Genomic DNA, 21,156 nt, shown 5'->3' on the forward strand with positions numbered 1-21,156 from the left:
ATTTATATAATAATGGTGTTTAGTAGATTTTGCTCAACTCCGTAATTCATGTTCTGTCTGATTTAGCTGCGAAACGAGTTGCTTGTGATTTTATTTTGTAATTTCGTTTGGTCTTTCTCTGCTCATGATATATCGAAAACGGAATAGAATGGTACTCAAAAGAATATTAGTCAAAAATAGAGAAATAATAGAAAAAAAGAAAGAAGGAGAGAAATGTTTTATGTCGACGATTAATTAGGGTAGCTGTTGTTGTTGCCACCAACACCGGATCATTTCCCGCATATTTTATCCACCCAAAGCACTCACTCTCACCATTGTTGCAACTTGTAAAAAAACAAAAACAAAAACAACTAATATGGATTCCATGGAATCAAACCCACTCCCCCCTGCATCATCAACAAATTAACCATTTACCTCTCCTTCCTCCTCCTCCTCCTCCTCCTCATTTTTCTCTCCCAACATCAACAGTTATGTCCGACCCCGAAGAAGACCGCATCTCTCCTCCCGCCATTTTCCCAAAGTCAACAAAGAACCTCGACGCCGCTTCCCTCATGGACTTCGACATCGACGTCCCCTGGCCGTTGGATCAGATCCACTTCCTCTCCAATCCCACCTCCCCTCTTCTCTTCTCCTCCGCCGACGACCCCTGCTCCCCTCTCTGGGCCTTTTCCGACGTCAGCAATCACGATAATAAGCTCGCTGGAGTTGTCCAGGCTCTTCCCGACCCGGCCCGATATGTCTCCGGTGAGTTTCTAGCTTGGGCCTGTGGGACTTTGTATCATATAAAACCATGGGTTTTGCTGAGAAGATAAAGCTGAGTTTGTATTAAGCAAGTGCTTTATTGTCTTAGTGGGTTTTCCTTTGTGGAAAGGTTTCTAATTATAGGAATACTTGGTTGTGTTTGTTTTGGTTTATTTTGATTGCTTTTTGTAATTCCCTCGTGAACTTTTAACCACGGAGACTTTTTTTGCAAGTGTCGAAATCGGGTTGTTACACTAAAAAAGGAGCCTTTTGAATGTTTATGGGATTTTTAATTTCACTACTGATTTGTGTGACGGAGAAAATTTTGGGACTTGAGTTGTTAAGGAGAAAAATATATGTTACAATTGGTTCATTCAGCATTTTCAGTTCTTGAGAGGTTTGCTCATTTGGAGTTTGACTTATTGTAATATCACAGCTACTAATCAGGTAGTGGAGAAGCCGAGGGAGAATGAGGACAACAAAATACTTGCGTCCCCGTTTTCGGGGCTGCAGCCAAGTCCAGACGGTTATTTTATGATTAAGGAGAGGATCACTCAGGCGCTTCGGTACCTCAAGGAGTCGAGTGATCAACATGTACTAGCTCAGGTTTGGGCGCCGGTTAAGGTTGGAAATCGGTATGTGCTCACAACCTCAGGGCAGCCCTTTGTGCTGGATCCACATGATGGACTTCATCAGTACAGGATGGTTTCTCTGATGTATATGTTTTCTGTGGATGGGGATAATGATGGAGTGCTTGGGCTTCCCGGCCGTGTTTTCCAGCAAAAGTTGCCTGAATGGACTCCAAATGTTCAGTACTACTCCATCAAAGAGTATCCGCGGCTTGATCATGCTCAGCACTACAATGTGCAGGGAACCTTAGCTTTGCCCGTGTTTGAACCCTCTGGGCGGTCCTGTATCGGTGTAATTGAGCTCATTATGACTTCGCAGAAGATCAATTATGCTCCGGAGGTTGACAAAATATGCAAAGCCCTTGAGGTTAGTTTACTTTGTTGTCTTTTTTAAATTAATTGTGTGATGTTCATTTCAAATGTCAACAGATTTATTAGTCAACAACAAAAATAAAAATAAAGAAAATTTTGGTCACATAATTTAATTTCTCCTGCAGGCAGTAAGCTTGAAAAGTTCACAGATGTTGGATCATACAAGCACACAGGTGAGCAATAATCATGTGCCTAAATTGGTGTTCTTTTGGAAACCAAAAAAATGAATATGGATTTCTTTCATTTCCTCTTCCATTCTCACAGATATATGCTTGGCCCTTCTTGTAACCAGATTCAGATACGCAATGAAGGTCGCCAAAGTGCATTGACTGAAATCTTGGAGATACTGACAATGGTGTGTGAAACTCATAAATTACCACTTGGTCAGACGTGGGTTCCATGTATGCATCGCAATGTTTTGGCTTATGGTGGCGGCATGAAGAAGAGCTGTACAAGCTTTGATGGTAGCTGCATGGAACAGGTCTGCATGTCCACAACTGATGTGGCAGTCTACATTGTAGATGCTCACATGTGGGGTTTTCGGGAGGCCTGTGTAGAGCATCACTTACAAAAGGGTCAAGGGGTTGCTGGGAGAGCATACTTGTCCCGTAATGCATGCTTTTGCAGAGACATTAGCCAGTTCCGCAAAACAGAATACCCCTTAGTACACTATGCACGCATGTTTGGGTTGACCAGCTCATTTGCAATCTGTTTACAGAGCACTCATACCGGAAATGATGATTACATTCTAGAATTTTTTCTGCCACCTAGCATCACAGACAGTTGTGAACAACAGGCTTTATTGGGTTCTATATTGGCTATAGTAAAAGCTCATTGTCAGAATCTCAAAGTTGCTTCTGGAATTGGACTTGCAGAGGAAGGTATAGTTGAGATTGTTCAAGCTTCTATAAATGAGGGACTTGATTCAAGACTTGAATGCATACACATTCCCTGTTATGTGGATCCACTACCAGGGTCTTCCTTACCTATCAGTAAAGAGAAGGTTCACCTAGATCCAGCAAAACCACAGTTAATGGTGGACATTGATGCTATCAATGAAGAGAGAAATGCAGTTCTTAAGGGTGGAAACAACAGCATTTCTCATCTTGAGAATAAAGACATAAAAAAGACATCAGAGAGGAAGCGTGGAAAAACTGAGAAATCAATTAGTCTAGAGGTTCTTCAACAATACTTTGCTGGAAGTCTTAAAGATGCTGCAAAGAGCCTTGGAGGTTATTTTTTGTCACCCTAAACATCGTTTTTTGCTCATGTTGTTTCAACAATATCCTTATATACATTATTAGAAAAGTTAATTTGCAGTCGTTATTGAAATATATTGATCTGTATGGAATTTATGTCTTGCAGTTTGTCCTACCACAATGAAGCGCATTTGTAGGCAGCATGGAATCTCTCGCTGGCCATCTCGCAAGATCAACAAGGTCAACCGTTCTCTCAGTAAGCTAAAGCTTGTAATTGAATCTGTCCAAGGTGGTGAAGGAGCATTTGGTTTGAGTCCTCTTACAGGTCCGCTTACTGGTCCTGTTGGCTCCATATCTCAACCTTATGAAGTCCAGGGAGAAAAGAAAGACTCACCCAGCTCTAGTTCACCCGGTAAAGAGGGACAGTGTGGGAGAGAAGATCCATTGCAAGATATTGGTAAAGGTTCAAACTCATCCAAAACAGGTAGTGGCTCAAGGGAGGCAAGTACTGGTACCCCTACTTCTCATGGTTCATGCCAAGGTAGTCCGGCAAATGTAAGTGCAATGGCAAAAGAACCCTTTGTTTCTTCCACCCACGAGCAATTTGCCGAAGTAGATCGCTCCCCTGAATCAGCATTTCGACCGCCGGAGGAACTGTATGTACCCGGTCCTTGCTCGATACCAGATGCTCTCCGGATTACAGTACCTGATGAACCATCTAGAGGAATTCTCCTAGAGGATGCTGGAAGTTCAAAGGACTTGAGAAATCTTTGTCCTTTTGCGGATATAACTGTGGACGAGCAAGTTCCAGAAGTTTTCTGGACAGACCCCCCATGTCCCAATACAGCACCTAAGCAATCCATGCCTACTATTACTTACACGATGCCCCAAAACACTTCTTTACAAGAAATGAGGAGTGTCACCATAAAGGCAGCATATAAAGATGATATCATCAGGTTTCGGATCGCAATGAGTTCTTGTATAGTGGACCTGAAAGAGGAAGTGGCAAAGAGATTAAAGTTGGAAGTGGGCACATTTGATATGAAGTATATGGATGATGACCTTGAGTGGGTTCTGATAGCCTGTGATGCAGACCTGCAGGAATGCATGGAAATTTGCAGATCATCAGGCAGCAATATGATCAGACTCTCTGTGCATGACATTCTGCCCAATCTTGGAAGCTCTTGCGAGAGCACTGAAGAATGAGGATCTAATTGTAGATATGGCTAGACTGGTTAGTTCTTAACATCATTTCTAAATGATGCTTAGCAAATGCAGGTGTAGTAGGTATTGTTTGATAGTCTTGCTTCATTTTTTTTTGTCATTAAAAAGAAAATGAGTGCATCTTGAAATCAAAGTGTCGATAGTGTTGCTCCCCCCGTGCCTGAATTTCATTGGAGTTTTTGTTCCTTGACATTTTATCCCATGATTTTGTGACATCCACACTACCAAGTCCTCTGCGTCACAAGAACCTTTGTATCTTGTCAGATTTGACCTTAGAACTTCATTTCTTTTCTCAGTTGCTGAGAGTGGGAATCCATGTCAAAGAAAGAAATGAAATTCTCTAATCAGCAATCATAAAACTAGTCCGTAAACTTTTGGACCTGGCCTCTTGTTTACTTCAGAACGATATATTATTTGATCTCAAACATTCTTACATAGCTGCAAGTTTACAAGGCTTCCATCTCTTTGTACGCGCACTCGTCACAGGGTGAACATAACCTTCTGCCTGCTGTTTTACCGCAAACGCTGATAACGTTGTAAATCACATCTCTCATGTTCATAGAGGTTACACGCATGACGCATCTAGATGACTCTTGCCTCTCCAGTATGGCAATTTAGCGTGGAACATTATCACCCCGCTGCGCCGGCTCCTCGCTGGGGAGATGGCAGAGTTGGCGTACATGGTGGCTCCCCGGAGCCTGCTACTTATCGTTTGGGTTCAGTATCATACTATCTTCTATAATCACGAACTTTGACAAACTCATTCTTTCTGTTATCAGTCGCTGAGTGGATTTGTAGCATGCCACATATAGGACCAGGTCAGTTGTGAGTAATCAAAAACTCTGAGACCAGAATCACCAGATAATAACGTACATTTAGTTCGTTTTCGAGCATTCATAGTTGCAATCAACAACGTGATTTAAGATGGGGGAAGTTTTTAATAACCAAGAATTATGACAGTTAGACCACCGTGATCATATCAGTACAAGATTATATCAAAACGGATGAGAGCATCCAAGTAAGACCCCCATTATGATGTTAAATGCCGTGGCAATGATACCCACAAGAGCCACACAACCATAGACCTAGCTCTTTCTGCGTGTATGGGCAAAAGTAGAACCAGAAAGCCAAGAACACAGATGATAATGATCGATCACCGTGAAGATCCACCGGCCAGAAGCACCATGGCCTCTTTCTCTTATCGGAGTAGCTCAGAAAGATGATGATCAATGATGTAAAGGACCCTCAAGGCCAATGGCGCCCATAATTTACCAACGCGTTTATGGTGCACGTACACCAAAGTGCTGTATGGGTAACCAGCTGATGTACAAGGTCCAGACCATGCAGTTGAGTAGGGCTGCAAGGTATGGGACTGGTGATGAGAATTTTTCCATTCTTCCATATTCCAACAAGTCTTGTCTATCTCATGCACTATGTAGCACCGACACTTCTAAAGTTGGCGTGTCGAAGTGTCCGACACTTCCCGACACCGTGTCCAACACGCCAAGTGGCGTGTCAGTAATATTGAATTTTCCAACACTGTGACTGACACGCCACAACATAATTCTAACACGGCACATCATCATTTTAGATAAAAAAAATTAGAAAAACTAAAACTAAACAAAAAAAACCCAAATTTTGTTTTAGCCCTATCGTTTTCCCTTTTTTTTTCCTTATATTTATTTATTTTAAATTGTTATGCAATGGAATGAACTTAAAATTTTAATTTAACATTATTTCATGTGTTATATATATTTTTTACGCACTGATAAATATATTAAATTATATATAAATTGTCGTGTCGCGTTGTCTGTGTCGGTATCCGTGTCCGTGCTACATAGCTCATACATATAGTGGAATACTGAATCTTGAAGTACCTTTTAATTTTATCGAGAGTGTTTAAAATTTTATAAGGAAGTTTCTATTTATATCTCCAAATCTGGCACTAAGACCTATTTCTTTTTTAAAATAATATCAACTTTGTCAACCAATACTAAATTACTTAAAAGTACCCAAATCAATATGTACAACTGAGCAAATTAAAATTTCTTGTTATCAAGACCAGTTTGTAATATTCTTAATCCCTCAAATATGTTTTCAAAGTTAAGAAAATGAATCATTAAATAAACATGCCTATGATTTCAAAGTTAAGAAAATGATTGATTTGCCGATATTTAATTTCTTTGAGTTCCTGGAGTATTAATACTAGTGGGTTAATTATGGAGCTTGACTAGAAGCGTTTAGGGACTCAGTAAGATCCTTTACCCGGCCGATTTCATAGAGATTGATTCTACAAAATGGGTATATTTATAAGAATAATTAAAGTTTTATACGGAAGATTGAATTCATTGAGTTTATTGGATGAGGGGTATTTGTAAGGAAAAGATGGAGGTGTAGATACCAAATTGGTTATTAGAAAAAGTAAATTAGAGGTTTATTAAGTAGAGAGATCTAAATGCCAATTTTAAAGGTAGAAATAAAAACTCCATTTTTATAAAGTTCAAAAAGAAAATAAATATAAAAGCTCCTTGTACGTTTCATAAAAGAAATTTATTAATCTATTGATACTGTTTTTCAGGTTATGTAGATTGGAAATTCCAAGAATATTTCTTTTTGGAAAAAACTTAGATTACCAGCCAAGCTGACCAAAACCAATAAAACAGTGACACCTGTCACTTTTAGAAAATCAACTTACAGAGTCTAGTGGAGAGATCAAACCCAAACTTAGGGACTTAGAAACCTCGGGAAGATTTACACCAGCATGTCATGTTCCGTTTTCGGGAGTGTCAATCGTGGGCGTCGGTAGTTGAATAAACATCAGGCATAAGTGAGATTTGCTCCAAGATTAAAAGTGTGGGAGATATATGACTGCTCCTTCCGAGGGGTTCAGGCAGGCCGACCCGGTTCAGTTTGGGGAGTTTATCGCTAATCGGGGACTTAACGTCAAAGAAAGGGGTTGGCCGCCCTACACACAGGTTAGGGTCTGGAGCCGATCCCCTGATGAGCCCAAGACAAGGCGAAACCAGTGCATTATCCCGTTGGATAAGGCTGGTTTCATGGGGATGGAGCGCCGCATGGACCAAGTGTGGCAGTCGAATGGCTAAGTCCGTGACAAGTGGTATCAGAGCCGCCTCAACATCGCTGTCGTTGTGTCGCCAAACGCTCACACGTGTCGTCGTGTCCCCAAGATATGGGGGGCTCCGCGGGGGAGTCGAGTAGGCAGGGTCGTCTCCAGGGGGTGGACCAGACGAGAGGATCCTTGGCAAAGTTCAGGACGAGAGATCCGACGCGAAGTCATTGTTGGGCGATCTTTGGGAACTCATTTTCATCGCTCTAGGCATCGCGAGCGTACAAGGGATACGCGGGCCACAAGTGGGGATGCCGTGTACGAGGACGTACACCAAGTTTGGTGGGGGGGATGTCACGTCCCGTTTTCAGGAGTGTCAAACGTGGGCGTCGCTGGTTGAATGAACATCAGGCATAAGTGAGATTTGCTTCAAGATTAAAAGTGTGGGAGATATATGGATGCTCCTTCCGAGGAGTTCAGGCAGGCCGACCCGGTTCAGTTTGGGGAGCTTGTCGCTAGTCGGAGACTTAACGTCAAAAAAAAGGGTTGGCCACCCTACACACAAGTTAGGATCTGGATCCGATCCCCTGATGAGCCCAAGGCTGGGCGAAACCAGTGCATTGACCCGTTGGATAAGACTGGCTCCATGAAGATGGAGTGCCACATGACCAACTGTGGCAGCCGAATGGTTAGGTCCGTGACAAGCAGTTGTCTATCATCATGCAAGTTTCTATCAATTGGATCAAGTTGGAATTTGGAACCTAAAAGGAAAGTAAGAAACCATCAAAACATACTCAAGTTCTGGGTAGTAATTAATTTGCTAAAAAATTCACCAAGCAAACTAAGCGGGAAGAGTTTTTCTGGCCAAAAACTATCTTAAAGGAGTAAAGGAATGGTAGCATGACAATCTACTCAGACACAGTGAATCATAAATGTTTTTTGCAACGGGTATAATCCATTCAATCTAAATCTCTTTTCAATTCCTTCGAAATTTCGAATTGGGATGGATGTTTCTCCCTCCCTCTATGTAGTTGTTTGAAGTTGATTAAGTCAAAGTGAGACGTGTCGCTATTTCATTGGTTTAGGTTAGCTAGTCCTGACCGGGGCTGGTCTGGCAAGGTTCTTCCAATAAAGAATAGAATATGATGAAGATACTGGCCGGAGTGAAGTTAATTAGGAGGAAGGATAAATATCAAGTGATTAATGGTCAAGTGGAAACTTCCGATACGTTTATTAATTTGGAATGAAACTCTACATAAATGAAATTTATTTGGAATAAGAGATAAAATTGAATTGTATGTGGAGATTCAATTTCATTGAGTTGTTATTTATAGAAACATATCATAAATTTAATAAGTTACAATTGATGTTATTTATTTACCGTAAGAAATTAGAACTAAAACCAATCTGATTACTAAAATACCCCTGTATTAATGAAGTCGCACATTTTTTTAACTTACCATACCATAAGAACTTGTATGTAGAGCTGGACTCAGTGTCAACGGTTTGGTTTATGAGCACTAACCGAAAACCGACACCGAACTTTCGGTTTCATGTTTTTCTAAACCGAAACTGAAAAATATATATAAAAACCGCGGTTTAGGTTAACCCTATAATTCGGTTCGGTTTCGGTTTTATTTCGGTTACAAAACCTAATATCCTTATTGACCTTTCGTACTTAACTAATGAAAATAAAAAGATTAAAAGTAAAGGAGTAAGCTACAAGTTCAATACTTTAATTAAATACATTCACCAAATAAATAATTAAGAACTCAAATATTAACTAAACAAAATTATTGTGCTTTGCTGAATCACAACAAGTTAACCAAAATAAACACTAAACCTCATGAGCTTCATCACCAGATATTCATACTTGTCTTAACATGAGGGTTAGTTGACAAAATCCAAAAAGCATTACATTAGATCTCTCCATGCATGATTGTACACATATAAAAATCAAAATCATATATTACCTTGTACAAAATCACATATCTCTACATGTATATATTTATTACCAAATCTATGCTTTACATAAGCACCCGATCGATTACATATGTTCATCAAATACAAGTTATAACCTTACATCCCAATTCTCGGTTCGGTTCGGTTTCCACCGGTTTTCTGAAAGCATGAAACAGATAACTGACACTAACTGCTCGGTTCGGTTCGGTTTCCGACACCGACACGGTGATTCCATTCGGTTTCAGTTTCTCAGTTTCAGTTCGGTTCGGTTATGGCCGGTTTCGGTTTTTTCGGTGTCAAAAAGTCGAGCCATACTTGTACCTTTTGATAATGATCAAACACAAGACTTTACTCATATTGTTATTTACTTTCCGTTTGCTTTTCATAATCTTATGGTGTAAACTAGATGTCACATATTTTGTGTGTGTGTGTGTGTGTGTATAGAGGCCCATTTCAGAACGGACATCTACAAAACATAAAAAGTGTGGATGCCTCTGTAATAACCCGATTTTTCGGAACGAGTATTGGATAGTTTTTAAGTTTATAAATTCCTGAAATTTATTTAAACGAATTTTGTATGCTTCGCGAAGTGGTATGTCGAAAATGGAAACATTATCGTAACGTTTATTTAGAAAAACGTTACGTTTTTGTGACGTGAATATCGACTTTTACTCCATCGATCGTTTGTAAAAACTTCCTTCACAAACGTCGTAGAGCTCGTCGGTACGAGTTTGTGGACGCGTCACGCGTTCGAATCAGACATCGTACGTAAAAGTTATTAACGATGAAAGTTAGTTTCCGATTTAGAAATGGGTATAAAAGGAAAACTTATCAGAGGTAGGGTTTCCATTTTCGGAAACCCTCTTCTCTCTCCAAACCCGCGCCTCCCTCTCTTCTCTCTCCTTTCCCCCGATCTCTCTCTTCCTTCGAAAATCCTCCGCCACGATCCGACGAGCTCCGACCTCCATGTCTCTCACAGCCGGTCTCTACTCCATCACGAGCTCGAATTCTTCCTCTCTTAGGCAAGACGCGCCTCCCCTCGTCGCCGAGGATCGACATCAATCTCCTCCGTCCCCTGCAACAAACCTGCCGTCGTTCAAGCTCTCCTCCGACGAAGCTAGGGTTCAACGCAGGTGTGCCTCCATCACTCCTCAAGCCCTGCACCACCTACGATCGAAGGGGGGATGCAACGACACACCTCCTCGAGAAATCGACACGATCGGCGACTCATCTCACCCCGGCGACGAATTCGACGGTTCAAAGTTTCGATTAAGGTGAGGGTTTGTATATTTTGATTGTTGTGATGCTTGGTGTGAATTTTTGGATGATTTGGAGTTGAGATTATGGAGATTGGAGGAGGATTGAAGTAGAGAGGTTACCGCCGCCTTAGGCGGCGCGTGGAGGTGGTAGGAGGCGGCGTGAGGCCGTGGAGGAGAAGAGGGAGGAGAAAGGAAGAGAAATGGGGCGGCGGCGCTGCCACAGTGAGTGGCGCATGAGCACCACGCGCGGTCGCCGACGAGTAGCGCGTGTACCCCACACGCCGCTACGTGCGGCGGCGCTTGAACAGTAATTTCAAACAGTAAATTGTAAATTTATTTTTACGACGGTGAATGTAAAAATGTGATTTACGTAAGGTAAATGTAAATTTTATTTTACGTATGGTAAATATAAATGTAAATTACATTCAGTAAAATGTAAAAAGTAAATTCGGAAGGGTACTTCAGTAATTTTATTTACTGAGATAATATTTACATTTGAATAATATTTATACGTACAAAAATACGTAAATAGTATGTATATGTACATGGATACGTAATTGATGTGCATTTGTATAGAAAAATACGGGAATAGTAAATACGTGAATACTAACTCCCTGAACAGTAAATCCGTAAAACCAGAAATTGCTGAACAGTAACATATTTTTACTGTTTCGGCATTTAAAGGTTTATGTAACGATTCTAAATTCTTTTCTTATCTTTTCAAGGTGATCGATAAATCAAGAAAAAGAATTACCTTCGGACATTGTGGAATTACGCTCGAGTTGATAAGGTGAGTAAAATCTCACATATTTACGAATCTACCCTCACGGAGATTCAAGATTTTGCAGAGTTTTAAAGATTGAAATACGACATGTATATGATATAGTGGAATATATATATATATATATATATATATATATATATATATATATATATATAAATAGTAAATAGGATATATAGTTTGCTATATTATATACTGTTATGATTTCATTGTGAATATGTCATTTTGATGACGAGAATTATATATTGAGCATGTCGAGTTAATTTATACAATATGAGGTGATGATTATTGTATGTGGTTTTAACATGGTGTTTGTTAAAACGTTTTGTCTTCAGACGTGATTTGATGTCTTCGGACGAGTTTTTTCTTCGGACGTGTTTATGTCTTCTGACAAGTCTTCGGACGTGTTTGGCATGTCGGAACCTAGCCTTTGGCCAGGCGAAAGTTACGATACATTTAGAGTTCTAGTCTGTCTGCCGGAGTACTGCATGTGAGGTATCAGATGGGTTATCGGCTCATGAGTACTCATATTTTTGGATGTTGGGTAGCAGAAGGTTGCCCAATATCGGCGGTGTACTACGTTAGGGGTAACAGATGTGTACCAGCATTCATTAGTACTCGTATTATAAATGCATTTGGGTAACCAGAAGGGTTGCCCAATTTCTCATGAGCACTTTCATTTTCATATTTTGGACAACTAGACGGGTCGTCCATGGACTCATGAGTGCATTTATATTTGATGTTTTGTGGATTTCCGTGTATATTGATATGCGAGTTTTATTATTGTTTTTACTCATACGAGTTGTAAAGCTTACCGGGTTTGTGTTTACAATCCCAGTGCACCAAATCGATGGTGTAGTGGATAACTCCGCATGTGTGGATTAGCGGGAATCGACTGACCGCTTAGAGGACTTGAAGTTATTTATTTCCAGCTTGTGTGAGGATATTTTTGTGACTATCTTGTGAGGTTTTTGTGAGTATTATACATTTCCATTTGTTATAATGTTGAATTATAATTTAGTTTGTATTTAAATCTGTTTGACTGAGTCGTATTTTGAACTCAGAGATTGTAACGACCCTAAAATTTCGAGCATAAAAACTCAAGATTTCAAGTCGTGAAACACCAAAACAATCCCAATGAATCGAAATCATTTTACATGTCACAGTGGATCATTACTGAGTTCGCAATACAACTCAGAAAAACCAATTATTACAAACCAAATTTATAATTCGACATTACATAAAATGAAAATGTAATAATTTCACAATCTCTCACCAAACCCACAAATGAATCCTCACAAGTTCTCACACAATCCACAATAAAAACCTCACCACAAGCAGGATAATGAACAACTTCGAGTCCTCAGAGTTGTCCATCGATCTCCACTAATCAACACATGAGGAATTATCCCCTACAACATTGAATTGGTGCACCGGGATTGTAAACACAAACCCAGTAAGCTTTACAGCTCGTATGAGTAAAATGAAAACATAACTCGCATATCAATATATACGAAAATCCACAAACAACCAATATAAATGCACTCATTTGTCAATGGACGGCCCATCTGGTTGTCCCAACAAAATATGAAATGAAAGTGCTCATGAGAAATTTGGCACCCTTCTGGTTACCTAAATGCATTTTATAATACGGGTACTAATGAACGCTGGTACACATCTGTTACCCCTCACGTAGTACACCGCCGATATTGGGCAACCTCCTGCTACCCAACATTCAAAAATATGAGTACTCATCTGTTACCTCACATGCAGTACTCCGGCAGGCAGACTAGAGCTCTAACTGTATCGTAACTTTCGCCCGGCCAAAGGCTAGATTCTGACATGCCAAACACGTCCGAAGACAAAATGTTTTAACAACTCCATGTTAAAACCATGTATAATAATCACACCTCATATTGTACAAATCGCATCAATATGCTCAATATATAATTCTCATCACCACTGTGATCATATTCACAACCGAAATCCTAACTGTATATAATATAGCAAACTATATATATATATGTACCTATTTACCATTTATACAATATATATATATAATCCACTATATCGTATACATGTTATATTTCATTCTTTAATATTTTGCAAAATTTTGAATCTCCGCAAGGGTAGATTCGTAAATAAGTGAGATTTACTCACCTTATCAACTCGAGCGTAATTCCACAATTTCCGAAGATAAATTCTTTCCTTGATTTATGATCACCTTGAAAAGATAAGAAAAGAATTTAGAATCGTTTCGTAAACCTTTAAATGCCAAAACAGTAATAATATGTTACTGTTCAGCAATTTCTGGTTTTACGAATTTACTGTTCATGGAGTTACTATTCACGTATTTACTATTCACGTATTTCTGTGCAAATACATATCAATTATGTATTCATGTACGTGTATATATTATTTACGTATTTCTGTACGTACAAATAGTATTTAAATATAAATATTGTCTCAGTAAATATTAATTACTGATTTACCCTTCTGAAATTACTTTTTAAATTTACTGAAAGTAATTTATATTTACATTTACCGTATGTAAAATAAGTTTACATTTACCGTACGTAAATCACTTTTACATTCACCACACGTAAAAATAAATTCCAATTTTACCCTTTAGAAACACTGTTCACGCGCCGCCATACGTGGTGGCGCGTGAGCGTCACGCGCCACTCACTGTGGCAGCGCGTGGGGCACACGCGCCGAGCTTACGGCCGGCGCGTAGCACGCCACCACCGCCCCATTTCTCCCCCTCTCTTTCTGCTCCGCCCCTGCACGGCCCAAGGCCACCTCCAGACCGCCTCATGCACTCACACGCGCCGCCTAAGGCGGCGGTGCTCCACTCTCCACCTACACCTCCGATCCTCCTCAAAAATCCTCCCAATCCATCCAAAAACATCACACAATCATCACAACCATAATTTGAATGCATCCTTACCTAGATCGGAGTTCGAAATGCGTCGGAAGTGATTGAATCGTCGGCGAGCTTCTCGCAGGAACTCCACTCGTCGATGAGGTTTCTTGGCAGCGAGGTGAGGCACGGCGTGCTAGAGGGTGGTGGCAGAGGGTCACGAGATGCTCCAGGGACCGGCGGTGAGTGACACGACGGCTTGGAGGCGGAGATCGCGGCGTGATGCAGACGGAGGCTCGGGGAGAGAAAGAAGACTCTCGGCGGCGAGGCGGAGCGTCGCGAGCTCGGGGTTTGGTGAGGAGGGTCGCGCGGTCCTTTTGGGCTAGGCGGTGTGGCCTATGGAGGGCCGGTCGGCGAAATCGCCGGTGAGGCTAGAGAGAGAGAGAGAGGAATCGGGGAGAGACGAGAGAGAAGAGAGAGAAAGAGGGAAATCAGAGAGAGAGGCGCGGGGGAAAGGGTTTCCAGAAATGGAAACCCTAACTCCAATAAGTTTCTATATATACCCGTTTCCTAAATCAGAAACTACTTCCATCGTTAATAACTTTTCCGTATGACGTCCAATTCGAACGCGTGATGCGTCTACGAACTCGTATTGTCGAGCTCTACAACTTCCGTGAAGGAAGTTTTCGCAATCGAGCGATGGAATAAAAGTCGATATATATACGTTGCGAAAACGTAATGTTTTTCTAATTAAACGTTCTGAGAACGTTTCCGTTTTCGTTTCGTGAAGTCGCCTACAACCAAATTCCTTTTTAATTGAATTTCACAACTTAATAGAATTAAAATCAACACCAAATATTGTTCCGAAAAATAGGGTTATTACAGAGATGATCCGTTGTGGCATATAAAATGATTTCGATTTATTGAGATTGTTTTAGTGTTTTTCATGACTTCAAAATTTGAGTTTCATGCTCGAAATTTCGGGGTCGTGACAGCCTCACCATCGTCCATCTTTTAGCTTGAATTGGCACTGATAACATTGTTGTTCTTGCTAGAAGGATACCAAGCTTTGACTTGGAGCTTCGTTTTGCAATTGGACTCTTCTGTTATGAATTTGCAATCGAGCTTGATGGTGTGCGATGGTTTGCTGGAAAAACTTTCAACCTTGATCACATTGACCTCAATCTTCATGTCGACGCCATATGGGATAGTTGTGGTCCACATCCAGCAAGAGTAGTAGCACCGTCGATGCTTGATGCAGCTGTGATCTTCATCATCCACACTTTTTATATCTTCTTTAATTTTTACTTGACAAAAATTGTCACTAACTTTGAGTTTTGCGAAATATGTTGTTTGTTTTGAGTCTTAACAATAGCATATATATAGAGTTGGACAATTATGAAATATTGAAATTAAATTAGGGTAATTTTGGTAAGAAAAATTGATACCTGAGCTTTGATATCGATACACACCTCCCTCCTTGGATATCAAGTTTGGAGGTTTGTCAAGAATCAATTCATGATCAATTCATGATTACTAGTGGGTCCCACATTACTGTAATTTCAATTCATCCATGTGTTACTAAATGATAGAATTTACTCATCCCGTAATCAATTCTTCCATTCCCAATTTCATTGCAGGTTAGTAAACGTGTCATTCATGTCAACCAAACTAGCTACCAAAGTAGTCCAGACTCCAGAGTGCGCCAATGCAAGGAGAATAAGAGACAATTAGTGTTAAACCCATTTTTCAAGCCCTCTTTTAAGATTAGCCCACACCCAATTCTTTTTTAAATCAACATCCAAAATCTTTTCCAACCTTTCTTATAGGGTTTTATTGAATAATTAACGTATTTCAATTTTTTAGTTCAATTTACGATTTTACCCTTCTAATTGAAAAAGGAAATTAACTCCATATATATAGTCGTCAGAATTTTTCAAATTCAATAAACATGTAAAATTATAGAAAAATGTACGTGTAAATTAAGAAAATAAATTAGGTAAGAGAAATTACATGAAAAGTCAAATGAAAAATTAAATTAATGTAGTTTTTCTTTTTGTGTTAATCACATCGATTGAATGCATTAAAAACTCTCTTTTTTTTCTCTACATCCAAGCTTGTTATGTAATTATGTTAGTCAAGAAACAAAAAACAAACATAGAATTATTTCTTGGACTTGTCTAATTTTCTATATTTGATTTATTCTATATTTTTACGTGAGAGAATGAAAAGTTGTCTACGTACAAACATATCGAAACCCATTACCTACAAAACAAATGTCTACTTTGCATTACCTACGAAATAGATGTTTACTCTGCATTACCTACGAAATAGATTCTACTCTATATTACCTACAAAATAGATGTCTACTCAACATTACCTACAAAACAGATATATACTATGCACACCTCAAATTAAATTAAATTACTGCTGAGGATTAAAAACTATTTACCACCACAATAGAAGCAACACTCAACACACATTCCATAGATTCAAGACCTCCCACCCTTTTATACCTACTAAACAAAACAAACTAAACTATACTAACAAAAAAACAAACACTTAAAAACATCACACAAGACAAAACATTCATACTACGTGTAATCAAGAGTAGAAACACACCTAGGTGTACGCTAGAAGGAAAATTCAACACATACCCTATTATGGAGAATCATATCTCGAATAGAGGTATCGAAAAACATATACATTTTCGTTAGAATAAATTCACAAAACAAATACGAACCAGAAATCAACATATACTTTCAACACAATTATTTTTGACCCTACTGATGAAATCATACTAACTCTTATATATAACATTGATATAAGATGTAGTGATTAATTTAAAAACTTCAATTAAGGGATATGGGAGTTAAGCTACAATCAAGGATGAGAAAAAAAAAATAGGTAGGCACAATCTCTGGAAAAATGAGGTAGTATGAGTTATTATTTGTCCAGATGACAAACTTGGTAATCCTGCAAATTCTATGTTCTATTACCCATGTTCAAAATATATTTTTCCAAATTAAAAATCAACCTAATATATAAGTTTGAGTGTTAATTAAAGTGATGGGTGTAATCTAAAATAGGTATATGTTTGTAGGTATATATCTAAATCCCCCGGAGAATAAAGATGAAGCCAATTGAAGGTTGATGATTTTCCAGTTCATTTATTCGAATGCAAAGTTTATGCAAAGTTAATGATGAAGTTTCTAGCTTCAGCAATTCAAAAAGGAAAAGAATAAAGCTCATATATCAGAATACAAAACTTGAAAAGAAGAAAGTTGAGCAATCATATAAGCTAGGGGGCCTTTGTTGAATTCAGAACCGAATGTTATTTGAAAAGGCGTGTGCCTTAATCTTAAGTACATCAGTCACCTCTTTGTAGGCAAACATTGCCACTTGGGTGAACACAAGAGCTTGTATGTGTAATGTGTCATTCATCCGATTCCTATATATTTGACTACACTTAATGATCATATCAGAAATCACATCTCTCATGCATATACACTTATACAGAGATAACAATAATACACGTATACTATAGATGTGTATCGCTTATGCCAAGATATGATCCACAACACAAAAACCAAATGCGATGCGCATGCATTCATTGTCCTCCGGCTGAGGCATGCAAGGGAGAAAATAAAAAAGGTAAAAAGAAAAGACTCTTAACTTATAACTTCCATTGTTTTCTCGGCATGTCCACTGCATTGGACGCTGGAGTTCGTCAAGTTATGCGTCTCCATACTGAGTAGTGCGGCCGGCAATCTTTTTGGCGTTATCGTCTATGGTTACCTCCGACAAGTTCACCTCCCTGCCTTTCCTTTCTGCTATCAGTCGCTGTGTCGACTTGTAGTACGTGGCATACAGAATCAGCTGAGCTAATCCAAAAAAGGTGCCCAGTCCATTAGGAATCTGCGGCCAAACAACAACAATATTTGAGCTTGGGAAAAACTATCATAATTGATTGGAGTTCTAGTGGGATCACGAAATTATTACTGTGATGAAGGGGTCAAAACGGATGAGAGCATATGCAGTCCAAGCAAGGCCATTCGCAAACGAAGTAAACGAGAGGAAAAAGGGCATGTACTCCACACTTTTTGTTGTGATCACCATTTTCTGTCACCAAAGAGTAGCATAATGAAAATTAAACATATAGATGCATTCTAAACATAGTCTGACAGTCTGCAGTCGTATCTTTTTGTTAGACAATCCAAAATGCAAACTATGATATGAGCTTAATACTTGCATCTCATGAATTATATATATCTACGTCTAATTAACTGGGTATGATTTCAACTAATTTGCATGTAGGATTTTAATCAGCTAAGGGTGATCGATCAATTAATTACCATGACAGTCATTGGAGCAGCATACATCATGATGTTGAAGGCAATGGATATGATGCCTACAATCAAGGACCTCTTGGTATGTGTGTGAGCCAAAGTGAGAACCAGAAGAGTAAGAACACCGATGAAAATGATCTCCACAGCAACAACCAGAACCACTATGAGCCTCTTTTTCTTGTCGGAAAAAATGAGGAAGAGGATTATGTAGACGACCTCAATGATCGTACCCAACCCGTTTATGGTCCAGACCAGAGTGCTATCGGGGTGCACAATCGGTAACCCATATAAGGTCCACACCATGCAGTTGATCAGGGTCGCAAGGTATGGGACTGGTGAGTATTGCTCCACTGACCCTTTCTTCCATATTTGAACAAAAGTTGGACTGCGCCATAATTAAATCATTGTAATTTTTGACAGAATACATAAAGAAAACTATTTCATTAGTGGATATTATCAATCATTTTATAGTAAATGATAATTAGGTTGTAGCCTCTAATTAAGGTAAACCTAATTATTATTAGTGGTAAAACTGCTCTTTAAGTCCAATCTACGTTTCATTGGCGTAAAAGATAACATTTCCCTTCTAACTCAACTTAGATGAAATAATAACTAAGGTACTTCTGTTAAAAGCTCAATGGCTTTACATAATTAAGCTAATGGCCTTTCTAGTATAAGAGGGATATATGTGCATATGCCCCCCCCCCTCGGGCCCCTCCCATGCCTCTTTTATATATGCTCAATTTTTTATATATATATATGGACAATGATATAAACATAATACCATATCAAGTAATTATCATTCACATGTCTACATAGACATGATGCCGGATACTTTGAACATATCATTTGCTTTTGTATTTGGCTGGTGAATATCATGTCGACCCTTTACAAGAAAGAATAAATAAGAACTTTTTTGTACCTTGTTTTTAACCATGTTCAGTTGTTTCAAAATTTGGCAGTGCCAATAACAAGGAATTAGAGAGGAGGAAAAGCTTACACTGGTGACAAGAACAGGAAGAATGCAATGAGGTTTCCTGGAAAAAAAAGATGAAGAAGAAGAAGAGAAAGTAAGCGAACAGCAGATATGATCAATCTTCGATCATTTCCTGCTGGTCAATTACGTACATACGAAAGATTAACGAAACCTCAATGAATAAATTTCTTAATCAATAAATCTCATCGTCAATCTAAGTAGATTATTTCTAGAAGTTCAATATTGTACTCTCGGTCAGTCATACCTATGATACCGACCACAGTCCGAGCAGCATCTGCAGAAACCATGGCTGTGATGATTGACCCCTAAAGAAGAAGAAGAAGATATATGGGAGAAGAAGCACAAGATCGAAATGAGGCTGCGGAGAAAAATGGATAAGCTAGGGGAACAAGAGAAGAAGAAGAGAGAGAGAGAGAGAGAGAGAGAGAGATTTGCTGGGTGTAAATGAGAAAGAGGAAGATAAATAATGAAGAGGGAGGACTAGATGTACGTTCGGTGTGGGTTGTGTGTTCCTGTGATTTGAAAGCGTACTAATTTGGACTCATTGCGAACACTTTGTTGGTTTTGGTGTTAGGTCTCTTGCATGGCATGTATTAGACATGGAACTTATATATATATATACTGCTAACAGTTTAGCACATATAGGGCTATAGCTCCAAAACGCAATGGAAGAGATCGAATATCAAGCCGGATATGTGAGACAGTGAGAGAGAGAGAGAGCACTGCGGTCACTACTAGCTTAAAGATTCTTCCAGGACTTTCTTTCAGGTAGTTGGGACTCTCAGAAAGTGACTGCAAAGCCCTTGAGATATCAATGGCATGAATTTAACTCGTTTACTCAGGTCATTTATAAAAACCTATTGGGGCATTACGACCACTTTCTCCCACTCAGAATCCAAGTTTTGATTTCTGCTGCATTATTTTCCATATCTAATAAGTGGTTTCTAGTGTAGAATTAATCCATGTAGTGTTATTAATACACGAATTAAGCAGTAAAAACCCATCAATGAAATGGATATCATGATCACTAAAATGGATTTCATGATTTCATATTAAGTTATTTGATGGAACTGGCCGGGTTGGTGGGTGATTGCAATATTAATTAGTTCGTTTGGATTTTCTTTCATTGAATGAATGGTTGAATACGTGGTTCTCTGAATTTATTTACAGAACTACCAAGGCACTAGCTCACAATTTCATTTTGTGATCGATAAGGGAACAAATTTTATAGAGATCATCCACAGCATGCATTACTATAGGACTGTTGGTGAGTTTGGTAAAGCAGTGACAATGAGTGATCTTGATCGAGTCGATGATCACATTTATAACATGAACGTACTTTGGTCATGCATTTAGGAGAGGGCTTTGCTCTTTTTATGCATGGAATCGATGATCTTCTTTCTTCCTAGATATTTTCTTATCTCATAGAGTTGGTAATTTCTCATCATTTTAGCATCAAAGTTGGTTCAAGAGTCAAAAGTTGTGTGCTTATGTAGTTGTTATTTATAATTTACACCCCAAAATTAGAATGTGATCCGGAGAAAAACTCTCGGTTCGGAATTGGGTAGCATGCATTGTGTTTTAGAAGAAGAAAAAATGATAGTAATATTACATGCATGTGCACTAATCGTGTACGTAGTCGTATACTCGTATTAAGTATAAAAATGATAGATAATCCCACGAAGATCTATTGAGGATTTTCATTTGATGTAA

General features: G+C 39.0%; 2 protein-coding genes across 3 annotated transcripts; one reads left to right on the top strand and one right to left on the bottom strand.

Annotated features, from left to right (window-relative positions):
- Positions 1–356: 356 nt before the first annotated feature.
- On the top strand, positions 357–4,355 carry LOC126793547 (protein NLP6-like). Its single transcript, XM_050520097.1, has 5 exons — positions 357–744; positions 1,178–1,737; positions 1,868–1,915; positions 2,035–2,974; positions 3,108–4,355. The coding sequence occupies exons 1-5, from the start codon at positions 471–473 to the stop codon at positions 4,145–4,147; spliced, it is 2,862 nt and encodes a 953-aa protein (XP_050376054.1). The 5' UTR covers positions 357–470; the 3' UTR covers positions 4,148–4,355.
- A 13,262-nt stretch (positions 4,356–17,617) lies between these two features.
- Positions 17,618–20,018, bottom strand: LOC126793387 (bidirectional sugar transporter SWEET4-like). Of its 2 annotated transcripts, XM_050519892.1 has the most exons (6): positions 19,934–20,014; positions 19,688–19,748; positions 19,447–19,483; positions 18,453–18,831; positions 18,100–18,219; positions 17,618–18,015 (listed from the first exon to the last, which is right to left on the bottom strand). In XM_050519892.1, the coding sequence occupies exons 2-6, from the start codon at positions 19,728–19,730 to the stop codon at positions 17,833–17,835; spliced, it is 762 nt and encodes a 253-aa protein (XP_050375849.1). In that variant the 5' UTR covers positions 19,731–19,748; positions 19,934–20,014; the 3' UTR covers positions 17,618–17,832. The 2 variants fall into 2 exon arrangements, with proteins under 2 accessions (XP_050375849.1, XP_050375848.1); XM_050519891.1 differs by having other exon boundaries at positions 19,688–20,018.
- Between the last annotated feature and the right edge of the window lie 1,138 nt (positions 20,019–21,156).

This window comes from Argentina anserina, chromosome 5 (assembly GCF_933775445.1).
Source record: "Argentina anserina chromosome 5, drPotAnse1.1, whole genome shotgun sequence".
NCBI classification, from domain to species: Eukaryota; Viridiplantae; Streptophyta; class Magnoliopsida; order Rosales; family Rosaceae; genus Argentina; species Argentina anserina.

What these genes read in the sequence shown, in the direction of transcription:
- LOC126793387 (XM_050519891.1), bottom strand. Translation starts at nt 19,730, where the DNA reads ATGGTTTCTGCAGATGCTGCTCGGACTGTGGTCGGTATCATAG. An exon ending in TTCCTGTTCTTGTCACCAGT is followed by an intron (nt 18,832 to 19,446) that starts GTAAGCTTTTCC and finishes ATTATGGCGCAG; the next exon opens with TCCAACTTTTGTTCAAATAT. An exon ending in GTTTTGACCCCTTCATCACA is followed by an intron (nt 18,016 to 18,099) that starts GTAATAATTTCG and finishes GTTTGGCCGCAG; the next exon opens with ATTCCTAATGGACTGGGCAC.
- LOC126793547 (XM_050520097.1), top strand. Translation starts at nt 471, where the DNA reads ATGTCCGACCCCGAAGAAGACCGCATCTCTCCTCCCGCCATTTTCCCA. An exon ending in CCCGGCCCGATATGTCTCCG is followed by an intron (nt 745 to 1,177) that starts GTGAGTTTCTAG and finishes GTAATATCACAG; the next exon opens with CTACTAATCAGGTAGTGGAG. An exon ending in TGGATCATACAAGCACACAG is followed by an intron (nt 1,916 to 2,034) that starts GTGAGCAATAAT and finishes TCTTGTAACCAG; the next exon opens with ATTCAGATACGCAATGAAGG.